General features: G+C 38.8%; 2 protein-coding genes across 2 annotated transcripts; both read right to left on the reverse strand.

The window, feature by feature from the left end:
• Nucleotides 1-819: 819 nt before the first annotated feature.
• Nucleotides 820-5,040, reverse strand: LOC139286139 (high choriolytic enzyme 1-like). The gene is made up of 7 exons (XM_070906841.1): nt 4,969-5,040; nt 4,427-4,472; nt 3,259-3,411; nt 2,564-2,681; nt 1,535-1,713; nt 1,206-1,287; nt 820-949 (listed from the first exon to the last, which is right to left on the reverse strand). Exons 1-7 carry the CDS (start codon nt 5,038-5,040, stop codon nt 820-822), a joined length of 780 nt encoding a protein of 259 aa, XP_070762942.1.
• Nucleotides 5,041-7,459: 2,419 nt separating this feature from the next.
• On the reverse strand, nt 7,460-11,897 carry LOC139286213 (hatching enzyme 1.2-like). Its single transcript, XM_070906948.1, has 8 exons — nt 11,839-11,897; nt 10,718-10,796; nt 9,930-9,984; nt 9,438-9,590; nt 8,686-8,803; nt 8,356-8,534; nt 7,890-7,971; nt 7,460-7,586 (listed from the first exon to the last, which is right to left on the reverse strand). The coding sequence occupies exons 1-8, from the start codon at nt 11,895-11,897 to the stop codon at nt 7,460-7,462; spliced, it is 852 nt and encodes a 283-aa protein (XP_070763049.1).
• Nucleotides 11,898-12,743: the final 846 nt, after the last annotated feature.

Genomic DNA, 12,743 nt, shown 5'->3' on the forward strand with positions numbered 1-12,743 from the left:
TGTCTCATTATTTAAAAAAGTAATTTTCTTGTCAAACGTGATTTATAGTTTCACTGAAACTGAAATTAAGCCATCACAGTGTTTTTTTATGTGACATTTTATCAAAGCTGTTGACCACAAATCAAAACGCAGGCCCTGTTGTATCTGACGTATTTCAGCCATTTATATTCAAACTGAATGACGGCTCAGATATCTTGTGCTTCAGCCTTTGGACTGCTGCTCTCACAGAAGGACATCTGTTGGTAGTTGGAAGCCAGGAAGAAACTCCCGTGTTGGGCCTTTGACAGAAGAATTAAAATCAGCCAGAAATTTATTTTGAGCCGCACCTGAATTTTTACAAAGACAACACAAAATATAAAACTTCACAAACAAGCATTTATCCACACAAACCACTCACCTGAAACACCCCACTCAGGGCAGACAGCAAATAACCACAATATTTCACGAATATATTATTATTTTCTTTCAAGAAAACATTCTGATTTTGATAGGTGCACTTAAGTCACTAATGAACTTATGACAGAAATATGAACTGGAATACTTTGGCCTCGGTTTACAAGAAATAAAATGGCCAACTGAGGCCATGTTGTTGTGTTTAAACAGACTTTTTGGTCACACTTCAGGTAAGATAAAAAACATTCTTCTAAAAGGCTGAAATGCACAGTGATCCTACAATCAAAGAGATTTTCTTCAAAAAATTCAAATTCAAATGGGAGTTTATTCTATTTAATTTGGCGACAAACTACAGATGATTTAGGAAAACACAGGCACTCAGTATGTGTGTGTGTGTGTGTGTGTGTGTGTATTTACTCGTGTGGTTTATCTGCAGTTGTACAGCCTGTTGAGCCTCGTGATGTCATTCTGGCTCATCTCAGTGGCTGTACCGAACTCAACGTTTGGGTCAGGGATTGGCACCATGGTGGGCTGGTTGTTCTTGGAGAAGGCGTACCTGCATTTAAACACATTATACAATGAAAGGGGCTGATGGGTAGCTTTCTAATATAAGGCGCAGGTATGTGTGGCATTAGGGGTTTAGTTTCAGACCCACAATTGCTGGAATCTTGTTGAATACACAAAGAAATCTGATTTTATGTTGTCTTGGTTAAATTAACTGGTTGTAAATGGTGATTAAAAAAGTGGTATGTACCGAAGAAACGTCAGTAAGTTAAGTTGAGACACATCACGCATGGTGTCTGTGTACTTACTTCTTATACTGCATCACAGAGTTGTAGTCGTAGGGGGTTCCCTGATTCAGAGTGTTGATCTTGTCGAAGGCGTACTCCCAACCTGAGAAGAGCGATCAAGTGTGTTTCCACAACTTTAAAAGTCCTGAGCTGTGCCAATCTTTGAACACATGCGTTTCCACTGCGTTCATAGCAAGGGATGGCCAAGTGGTACTTGTGGCCCTGCACAGTAGCTGCTGTGTTACTAAGTTACAGCATATGCAAACTGTTTCACATTAAAAGCTTTCCAATAGCAAACCACTGGGAGGAAATGATGGTACCAATAGACAAAATGTCAGGGTATCACCCACCAGGTATGACGTTCTCCCACTGGATGCGGATGTACTGGTCTCGGTCGGAGCGGCACTGCTCATGTTTAAAGCCCAGAGCGTGCAGCAACTCGTGCTGCACCACGTGATGGTACAGGCAGCCCTGTCGCATCAGAGACAGAGCCTGTTCGTTGAAACGCCGACCAACATAGGAGAAGCACCTGAGAGGAGACAAACAGAGTGTGTTATTGTGTGTATGTATTCACACCAGACACACTTAAACAGCCCAAATCAAAACAAAGAATTAAAACTCTTTATTTTATTTACTCCTTTGTTTAAACAGGTACTCTCATTGAGATCATGAGTACAAGAACAAACATTTGTTTAAGTACGGACATTAGTTAGTGACACTAGTCAACATTTAAAACACACTTATGTTTGATAAGAGAAGAGCCTGTTGCATATAAAATAGTATCATTGGCATAAAAATATACATTAGAATTTGGAGTTGCAGAGTTTATTTAATTTATGTGAATGATGAATAAAAGAGGACCAAGAATAGATCCTTGTGGGACACCTACTGTATTAGAACACTTGATTTGGAGACATTGGAAACAACTGCTATCAGAGAAGTTACAGTTTAAGCAGGTTATCTCAACAGAAAGTCTCAGTGGTGCGTTGTCAAATTAATATCAGTTCTGCAATTTTCAAAACATTTTGAAAATGTCAAGTAATTAACAGTTGTTTCCTCTTTCTTTGTTTTTAATGAACTTGTAACCTCATCACTATTATTTAAAACTTATTTATAGTATTTTGTAATGGAGCCTCAATTACATGTGTCAAGCAAGGTTATATGCGGAAGTCACTGTAGGCTATGAAAAGTATTATGAGGCAGTTTAAATATCATTTAGATTCAACTATAACATGAACCAGGCCAGAGAACCTCATTAAAGTTTTCTGGACGCAGTGTTCCTCATGTGGAAGAAGTACAAGAGTTCATCAGAAACCTCAGTATGTCATTATGTCTACAATTTGTATTCCTAGTGACTCAAACATGAAATAAAGACGAACCCGTCGAGTGACTGGATGTGGATGTAGTCTCTTTCACTAGTTCGAGGGACGAATCGGATGCAGGACGCACTGTGGAAGGACTGTAGGCCACGTTCAATGACGGCCCGCTCTCTAGAGGCTGAAAGTGTAAGAATCAGTTTATACAAATTCATCATGACATAATTCAGGTGAATGGAGAATCGTTATATATAAAAAAAGATCTAATTTCACCACTCTCATGTTTGTACACTAAATATGAACCTACTGCTAGCAGCCAGTTAGCTTAGCTTAGCATAAAGACCGGAAACAGGGGAACACAGCTAACCTTGCTCTGTCCAAAGGTAAAAAAAAGTCAGCCAATCAGCACCTTTAAAGCTCGGTAATTATTACGTTATGTCTTATTTGAACCGGCTGCTGGCTGTAGCTTCATATGTAACGTACTGACAGACATGACACCGTGTCTGACATTAGCAAGAAAGCTAATAAGTAGCAGAACATGGAAACACAGAGAAACACAAAGCAGGGATTTTTTTGTCCTAAAAAGACAATAACTTTGAAAGATACACACTTTAGTTTAGCTTTAGATAATACATTAGAAGCTCATTAGGAGGAGATCTCTTGATGGCTAATATGAACAGGAAGAATGACTAGAGTAAAATATGTGAATACTTCTTCCACCACCACTGAAGTGAAAACTGCAGAAATCTGACACTCACTGTAGTCTCCTGCGATGACGTAGGGCACGTAGACCATGCCGTCACTGGCCTGGTCCCACTTGCAGCTGTAGGAGGTGCAGGGGTCGGCGTTCCTCTCACTCTCAGAGTCATAAACCATGTCGTCCTCCACAAAGAGACCCTCAGGAGCTCCGACTGGTGTCAAAACATGGAGCACAGGTCAGTGTGTGATATGGAAGACCAGAGACGACAAAACACTTTGTCAGTATCACGACAAAATGAATTCATGATCTTGACATAAACGAGCGTCTTATGAGATTACAAGAGGAGCAGGAGTATGTGGAGTTTTGATTAAAAGCCTTTATTAGTTGTTCAAAAATTGTTTCGCCCTCAGCAGATCTTCATCAGGGATTAAATAAAGAGGCAATACCTGAACCTGACCTTTTTATTCATCCATGTAGGGATGTGTCAGGTGGGAAATAATGGTGGGAATTAATCAGTGTCATTCAGGGATTACTTCCCTTTGGAAAATAAAAGCGATAATTTACATAATGTACATACACATTCTTCTGTGTATGTAAGTTTGAAAATCCAGAAAGTCTCTCTCTGGGCGAGTTTACGCAAACAGTTCTGATCTCTAATAGATTGTTTATTTTTTAATTAACCTAACCTTTACAATCATTGCTGTTATGTACCTCCTTAAAAGGCTTGGATAATCCACATTCATGTTCAGAAGAGTCGAACCTCGTCTTTTTGTGCGTCCTATGTCAGAACAATTATAAGGACAAAGGTGGTGTTGCTGACTGTACGTCCCACCTGTTTTTAAATCAAGAAGTGTTCTTCTTTCAATGACATTAAAGACTTCTTTTTTTCTTCAAGAGCATTTGTTTGTTCAGTGTTTCCAAGATTTACTCATTATCATTGTTATTGGCATTATCAGTTCATGACAAATAATCATTCTATTACCGCGAGAATAATAAGCTAGCACAAATCTCAAACTATAAAATATGAGAAATGACTGCAGGCACATTAGCCTTCTATAGCTTTGCTCACACATCAAGACAGAAGCTAAAATGTGTCTCAGTTGTAACAGGAAGCCTGGCTGTGTGTGTAGTGTTTCCTTTGCCTGTTAGGGTTAGAATTAGTTAGGGTTAAATCCATCTACCCATCTGTGTGAATATTTAAAACAATTTTTTATCAAATATCTCACCAGTGTTGGTGTTGGCTTCCTCAATCCTTTCAGAGACAGATTTAACCTGAGATGATGAGATGAGAGGAGTTCAATAACATATAAAGTGATATAAAGTCATTACTGAACCAACAGCTGTACATAATGTTATTTAAAAAAAAGTATTTTTGCAACAAAATTAATGGAACTCAGAACTTTTTTTCTGTTTTTACTTATTTCAGTTGAAGTTTGGCCGCGTGAAACTTACTAATGATCACTAATTCACAACAATTACTATTACACATACTTTTATGAAACGCACTGATGTGGTGAATCCAGGACGACTTCATTACTTAACTTATCAAATAGTAACAACATTGACAAACAAGCAGATGCAGATTTTAAAGTAAAAGTGATTTCAACACAACTTGTATACACTTTAGTTTCTGTCAGTTTTTTTATGTTCTAGTTTTATTTTCCTTGTTGATTTTGATGTATTTCATAACCCCGAAGTGTTTTTAAAAGATGTGTGAAATATGATGATATAAGCAAAAATTAAGATTTGAATAGACTCCAAAACTCACCTTCTCCTCTTCAGCCCTGATGGAAACCACCATCAAAGCCAGAAGACCAAGAGTGCACCTCAGACCAGCCATGTCTCCTGAACCTGAATAACAAAGCTTCAACACGTATTAAATGATGCTCAATGGAAAGTTAGCTCAGTGTTTGTGTGCAGCTTTGGACACCTGCTGTGACACTGGGGAGAAAAATGATTGGAGATATAAATAAACTGGTTGCAACTGATAAGACTATTTCACCTTGATGCCAGATGCTTATTCCCATTATGCCGTTTCCCCAAAGAGTCTAAACTGTGCCACCAAGAAAACTATACTCTTTCTCTGTTTTAATTATAATCAGTTCATTATTATAAACAACCCACAAAGTAATTCATTGAATTTACATTGAAACAATAATAAAACAATTGGTAAGTAATTTGATTAATTATCATAAATGTTCAAATTAATAAGGCTGTTCTATTATTCTGACTTAAATATATTTTCAAAAATAATTAGCAAAACACTTTATCGGTTCATTCGTCTTCTTTTTCAACTTTAACAGTTTCCATTGTGTCTCGTGTGCAATCTAAAGGAAATGGGCTGCTGTGTGCTATCAACTTCATAAGCTAATGATATGTGGGTCGCTATGTAGTTGTCAGCTTGTTTCCTTAATTTTCCGCCCCAAAATGTATTGATGCAACTTTAAATTCGAGTGATCTTGAAGCAGACGCTGTGAAAGTTCAAGCAGAAGGCAAATTAATGAGATGACTATGATAAAGACACACGATAAGTTTTTGTACAGATTAACAAACGAGATATGCGGTGTTAATTAGTGAGCTTTAGAGGTGCTGGTAGGTGGTTTCTGTTACCTTTGGACAGAGCCAGGCTAGCTGTGTCCCCCTGTTTCCAGTCTTTATGCTAAGCTAAACTAACAGGCTGGTGACTGTAGTTTCATATTTAAAGGACAGATAAAGATTGTGGTTATAGGGACAATAACTCTGGTCTCCTGAATGAAGGTTGAAAGAAGGGACACACCCACCACCACCACCAAGACCTCCACACAGTTATGTTTTGCATGGCTACATAAAGGGCTTTCTGCTTTCTGCATTGTGACTAAGTGTTGGCATTGGATGTAAATCGTGATCTGTAGAATCGTTCAGAGTGGGCTGTAATAAGACACCCAGACTGTTGCCACAGAACACACAAAAAACTCATTAACAAATACCAAACTTGGCTTATAAATGTGAAGTTACAGAGAACCAGACCGATGCCGTTCTGTGCGGCTTTAACAGAGTTCAGTCTCTTTCTGGACACTGAAATGAAAAGTTCACAGCTGATAAGAAGGCGTCACCCATAACAAGTTGTAGTCGGAGACAAACAATGAGATTTTTCAGTCAGTTTTCAGTTTTAACAAAACTTTATATTCTATAATAATTGTCCTTGATTGTAAGATGTGTTCATGTATCTAGTTTGGGATTGTGCTTTCCTAAAAACGAGTCTAGATTTAACTCCGTGAGCATTTCTTCTTGTCACGAATGAAGCGCTTTTACAATATCCAGATAAATTAATCTAAATCACCATGTGTGAAATTTTGCATTAGATGAGAACATTTAAAATCAAACGACTGACGCAAACCATATTCATTGCTGAGAGAAGAGACCAACAGGAATATATAAATATATAAGTGATACTGAAGAACATAAATAAAATGAATAAACTAACAAGATAATACAAAATAAACATATTCAAGACAAAGCATCTTGATGGCACTAACACTGATATTAGCGGCCATAAACGACACATGTGCGACCGTCGCTGTCTGATCTGCAGAATCTTTCTTTTCAGATTCAGATTAACTCCCATCAGGATGTACTTCTTTGAGTTTGGAATGAATCCATTTTGTTTAAAATATAACAGCTTGTTTACTTGACACCTTTTAAAATGAAAACTGTTGAGCACATTTTAATATTTAACTTGGGAGGAAGGAGCTTTGATATATTTGACGTATGATACAGTAGATACAGTCTTGTTTGGTGTCTGTCATGTGTTCCTGCTCTGTTGTTCTGATTATTATTATTATTATATCTTTTACTGGAGGCGTCATATTGAGCATTACTGAAGTAAATGAACAAACTCAAAGGAACTGTATGTTTAAATGCAGATTTATTGATGTTGATTAAAGCATATGGGATTTATTGTTGACTCTGTGATTGAAATAAATGAAGACAGTGATGATGATGACTCTCTTCCTGAAGTAGTCGTCCATCATCTCACCCACCTGTTTAAAAAGAGAACGTTAAAGGTCGGGATATCTACTTATTGATTGATCTATAACTGCGTTTTCATCTCGACTCACAAGTAGGAAGCTTCATCTTTTAATTGGCTGCTGTACAAGCAAACTCAGAATAATACTTTAACATATTTCAATTCTTCATGTTGATTAATTGATAAAGAAATATATTTTAAAATGTCTTCTGTGGTTGAAAGGACGTGCTGTGATAGTTACACTGAAGACAGCTCAGCAGTTGTACAGCCTGTTGAGCCTGATGATGTCCTTCTGGCTCATCTCGGAGGCCACGCCGAACTGAACACTGGAGTCAGGGATGGCCACCAAGGTGGGCTGGTTGTTCTTAGAGAAAGCATACCTGAAACCACAAAAAGCAACGGATGTAGGCAACTGCTTAAGACCACGCTATTAACAGAAGGTTGATGAAAGATTTGAAGGAGGAAATATGTGGCAAAAACAATGAAAACAATGGCATCAAAATACCAGGACATATACAGAAAATGTGCTTAAACTAAATAAGAAGTTATCCCGGAATTTTTGCCTCTTGGATCGTGCATCGACACGGCTATTTTCTTCACTGCAGGGCTGTTTTTAACTCTGAATGCCTGCTCATGTTCTCCATCACGAAGATGGCAGCTGCAGTGGTTTTTGTTTCACCTACTTGTGGTAATGCATAACAGAGCCGTAGTCGTAGGTGGTTCCCTGGTTCAGAGTATTGACTTTGTCGAAGTTGTGCTCCTTTCCTAAAGATTTGAAAAGAAAACAGAATTATCGACATATATTAACATAACATTAACATATATTGTTGTTAAAGGAATAGCCGGATTATCTCTTGGCTAGGAGGTGCTAATGTTGAGCTGGTAGGTGGATTTTGTCACCATTACTCAGAGCCAGGCTAGCTGTTTCCCAGTATTTCCAGTCTTTGTGCTAAGCTAAGCTAACAGGCTGGTGGCTATAGGTTTCAGACTTGAAGGACAGTTATGAAAGTGCTATCAATCTTCTCACCTGCCTCTCGGCAAGAAAGCAAATAAGCTTTAAGTTATCAATTAAATAAAGTGCAAATCTAAATTTTGCATCTGTTCAGTTATTATGTCACTTTGGCAGCTAATGGTAGTAAACAGACGGACCAGGGGAGACGTTCTCCAGCACAATGCGGATGTACTGGTCGCGGTCAGAGCGTTTCTGCTCGTGGTGGAAGCCCAGCGCGTGCAGCACCTCATGCTGGACGGTGTCGTGGTAAACGCAGCCTGAACGCTGCAGAGACAGATCCTGCCCGTTGTTACGACGACCAATGTAGGAGTAGCACCTGTGACAATTCAGGACAGATCTCAGTTTATTTAGTGCGTTAATCACGTTGTTTCATTTGTTCAGTTTTGTTCTAGCAGATAGGACAACCTACTGTACCCTAAAGGAAAGCAAACAAATCCAGATGTTCACCTCTTGTAATACACGCTTACCCACTAAGGGACTGGATGTTCAGGTAGTCTCTCTGGCTGGTGCGTTTGACAAAGCGGAAACAGGAGACATCGTGGAAGGACTTCAGACCACGCTCGATGACTGACACCTCACGAGAGGCTGGGGGAAAAAAACATAAAAGAAAATATTCACTGTAAACTGATGCTACACGAGACTGACACGATACTGTGATAATAAATACATAATAATAATACAGTATATTGATAGACTGAAGAGGAAATATAGACATAAAAATATTTTGTGCAATGAATTAAAGACACAGTCCATGATCCAGGCAACCTGAGCTCGTCTGACTCACAGGATGTAGGCTGCCGGGATAATCCAGGCGACTATTTCAGGTGCATTCTCCTCCCTTTCCTTAACCCTAACCCTAACATCAACAACCTCCGAGCTAGCAGCCTACACGCTGAAAACGGCAAGCTTTGACGAAGATTTGGCTCGTCTGTGGTTTTTAGCTCCTCCACAGCTAAAGTATAGATAGGCTTCACCTCCAGGACACCGAAGACTATTCAGGAGCTAACACTAGAAGAGAATATATGTTATTATTGTTTTCTGATGTTTTCTGTTAATAATTGGTGTCAGATTAAAGATTAAAAGGGCTCACGTGTTGAATTATGAGTTTGCTTTTCCATCGCCATCAATTCAAACTATTCAATTATGTCTGTGGATTCACTTCCAACTTGTTTTTAAAAAGAATCACAGTATGAGACATATCACAGTATGAACTACTCACAGTACTTGCTGGAAATGACGTAGGCCACGTAGACCTTCCCGTCGGCGGACTTGGGCCACATGCAGCCCCGAGACGTGCACGGGTCAGCATTCCTCTCAGCCTCAGAATCGAAGGCAACGTCGTCCTCTACAAACGGCTCCTCGGGAGAACGGACTGCAGCAAACAAGGGGCTCAAGATAAGAACATGTTTCACTAGATCATGCTCCTCCATCAATAAGATCTGATTTGTGGTTTGTGCTGTTCACAGGATTAAGGACACTGAGCTCATGTCTGTATGAGGGAGTTAATTAAACAAAATCACACATGGTGGATATCTTATAGGCGGTTCCCAGCCATCCATGAGACAGCTTGTAGGCCAACAAACAAATAAATAAGTAAAGGATTTATAGATTGTTTTAGGAACTTAATTTCCTCAGTATTTATAAAATCATGGCTCTGGTCGTGGCTGGTAAAGGAAGAGGAACCAGATCTCCTCTCAGATCAGATCCTCACCCACATCCCTGTTGGCTCTCTCAATCCGCTCTGAGGTAGTCAAAGCCTTAGCGACCTGTGGGAAATACAACAAATGACACTTTGATAAAGCTTTTTAAACTTCACTATATATATATATATATATTTGTATTTGGATGAAAAAAGACAGTAAACTTACAGAATCAGGAGTTTTCCAGAAAAAAGGGAGACAGGAAAAACAAATTTAGAAGAAGAAAGTACATTTACTCAAATTCTTTTACACTTTATTTTATACTTCACTACATTCCAGAGGGACATGCTGTAATTTTTACTACATAAAAAACCTATCATACATTTAAACATGCATAATTAAAGATTAAACCGATGGTTTGACCTGTTTGACTCGTGACTCCTCACAAAACTGTGTCTGTCAGTTGTCAGACGTTTCTTTTAAATAACTGTTTGAGGCCAAAAGAGGTTAAATTATTGAATATTTCACAGCAAAGATTAGAGAAACTGATTTGTGCTTAGTTTTTTTCTTTCTTTCTCTCATTACTCATCTCACGACCCCTCCCAAAACTATCTATAGAGTATTTAAACTAGCTCCACCTCTTTCATCACTATTATCAATTTAATGTCATATTTAATAATATATCATACCATTCATCATAATGCTGCTGTACTTTTACTTAAGCAGGATTTTGAAGGCACAACTTTTACTTGTAATGGAGTATTTTTACATTGTTGTATTGGTACTTTTACAAAGATCTCAATATTTCTTCCACCACTGAAAAATAGTTTAAATGTTGTACATTTAGAACAAAACTCACCTCCTCCTCGGCCCAAGCTGAGACAGCCACCAGGACCACAAGACCCAGAATGCACTTCACTTCCATGTCAACAAATAACCTGCAACACAAACAACCAGCAAGACATCACACCATCTAATCGTAATTTCAAATCTGATTTATGTCAAAAAAGCAGCATTTTACAACATCATACTTACTGCTGTCTCCGAGTGGAGAGAAACACAGCGAGCGAGTGGCGCAACGTCACGTTATAAAGCAGCAACTGCACCGGAAAACGGCCCTTTTAAGGATACTTAGTGAGGGAACGGAGGGAGGAAATGGAGTGGAAACAGATTTTGAGCACCTGATGAGAATATTTCACCTTGATGCCACATTGCAGATTCCCAAAAATAAGAGCCTTTCTAATCTTGTTTGATTTAGACCAGATACTCAGCCTCAAATACATTCTGTCAACAGTGAGCATGTTTTTCATATTTAACCCGGACGAGGCTTTACAATATAATTACATTTTTATCCATTTAATTTTACACTCAGTTAATCCCACATTGAGTTGTAATTCACTGATGAAATGATAGTTTCATCATCTAGTTTACTGGTTTAATAGACACATGCACATTTACAGGGTGTAGAAACAGGGACAATGCAGATGATTTATGACTGATGTCCAAGTTTTGTTATGTTGCCCCCCTCTATTCACTAGAAATAGATCCAAGTTTTAATTTGTTCCACAAGCCATTAAATTGCTGCAAAGTGCAAGGTATGTGTATGTGGACGAGTATGTTTAGTGGTAACTTTTGTTTGATTTTTGGCCCTAAGAAAAAGTGCTAATGTGTCAGCTGCTGACAACTGCTTTACACTTACACATCATATTAAAGACAATATCTGGCTCTTTAGCCGCTAGATGCTCCACTTTCTTCACCAGCTAGCTGTTTAGTGCTGGGCAGGTCGCGTACGGCGGCTTTCTCAGATATTTTTTGCTGAAAACAGCCGACTGCTGCTGGAAAAAAGGTTGATGAGGGTGGTGAGACTGAACCAAACACTAAATGTATCCTAAACTAAAACAATGAGCTACAAGATGCTAAAAGGCTCCGTTGAGCTCATAGACTGTATAAAAGAAGTGGACGTAGCCACCTTGACGTCACCATTGGTTTGTGGAAGACTGTTTTGAAGCCTCGAGTTTGGCATTTTTGGCCGTCGCCATCTTGGTTTTTTGGAGCCAAAAGTGACCATATTTGGAGGGTGGAGCTGGAGATCTGAAGACCCAAGGACGCTATGCACGCGTACCTATACCGACAACCTGACAGCACCTGGCTCCTGGCTACGCCGTGCTAAATAGCTGCTAACAAAGTTAGCTTGTAAACATACTTACCTGAACTGAACTGAATGAACTAGTGTCTTTTAGTACAACCGAACACCTCTATCCTGACTGTCAGGTTTCTGCTTCATCGTCTATTTTCCTCTAAATGGGACCATAATTTACAAAATGAACATCATGTTGTATTGAAGAAGACTTGAAACTAACGCTTGAGACCATAAACTCATCAGGAAAACGCTTACAGAGGTAATAAATCTAGTGAGAAGTCAGGTCATTTTCTCATAGACTTCTATACAATCAGACTTCTTTTACAGTCTCTCACAGTCGCCCCCTACTGGCCATTAGAAAAAAATGCACTTCCACATTGGCTTCACTTTTCAGACCCAGAGGTTGGTGCATGGTCGAGCTGCAGAGTTGGGTGATGCTTCTTTGTGGGTTCAAGTGACACGTTTCACATTACAAGTAGTAATTTGATTTTGAGTTAATATATAACAATTCTGCAGCTTTTACACGTCTTCGTCTTTCATCACACAGACTTCAGCAGTAAAAACTCTGGATTCAGGAACATTTGGTAAGGTACAAAAGCGTCTACAAGTGCACAAACAACAAACAAGGCTTCAGTGAACATGTTTGAAGGTTTATTGTCGATATCAATATCTTAAGATAAACAATGTCTGAATGTTGTTTTCATCACCTGTTGGAAAAAATAAACATAAACATGTTAAAGGCAAC

The sequence above is a fragment of the Enoplosus armatus genome, chromosome 6 (genome assembly GCF_043641665.1).
Source record: "Enoplosus armatus isolate fEnoArm2 chromosome 6, fEnoArm2.hap1, whole genome shotgun sequence".
NCBI lineage: Eukaryota > Metazoa > Chordata > Actinopteri > Centrarchiformes > Enoplosidae > Enoplosus > Enoplosus armatus.

What these genes read in the sequence shown, in the direction of transcription:
- LOC139286213 (XM_070906948.1), bottom strand. Translation starts at nt 11,897, where the DNA reads ATGGCGACGGCCAAAAATGCCAAACTCGAGGCTTCAAAACAGTCTTCC. An exon ending in GAGAGCCAACAGGGATGTGG is followed by an intron (nt 9,591 to 9,929) that starts GTGAGGATCTGA and finishes TGTTTGCTGCAG; the next exon opens with TCCGTTCTCCCGAGGAGCCG. An exon ending in TCTGTTATGCATTACCACAA is followed by an intron (nt 7,587 to 7,889) that starts GTAGGTGAAACA and finishes TTGTGGTTTCAG; the next exon opens with GTATGCTTTCTCTAAGAACA.
- LOC139286139 (XM_070906841.1), bottom strand. Translation starts at nt 5,040, where the DNA reads ATGGCTGGTCTGAGGTGCACTCTTGGTCTTCTGGCTTTGATGGTGGTT. An exon ending in GTGGGAGAACGTCATACCTG is followed by an intron (nt 1,288 to 1,534) that starts GTGGGTGATACC and finishes CGCTCTTCTCAG; the next exon opens with GTTGGGAGTACGCCTTCGAC. An exon ending in TCTGTGATGCAGTATAAGAA is followed by an intron (nt 950 to 1,205) that starts GTAAGTACACAG and finishes GTTTAAATGCAG; the next exon opens with GTACGCCTTCTCCAAGAACA.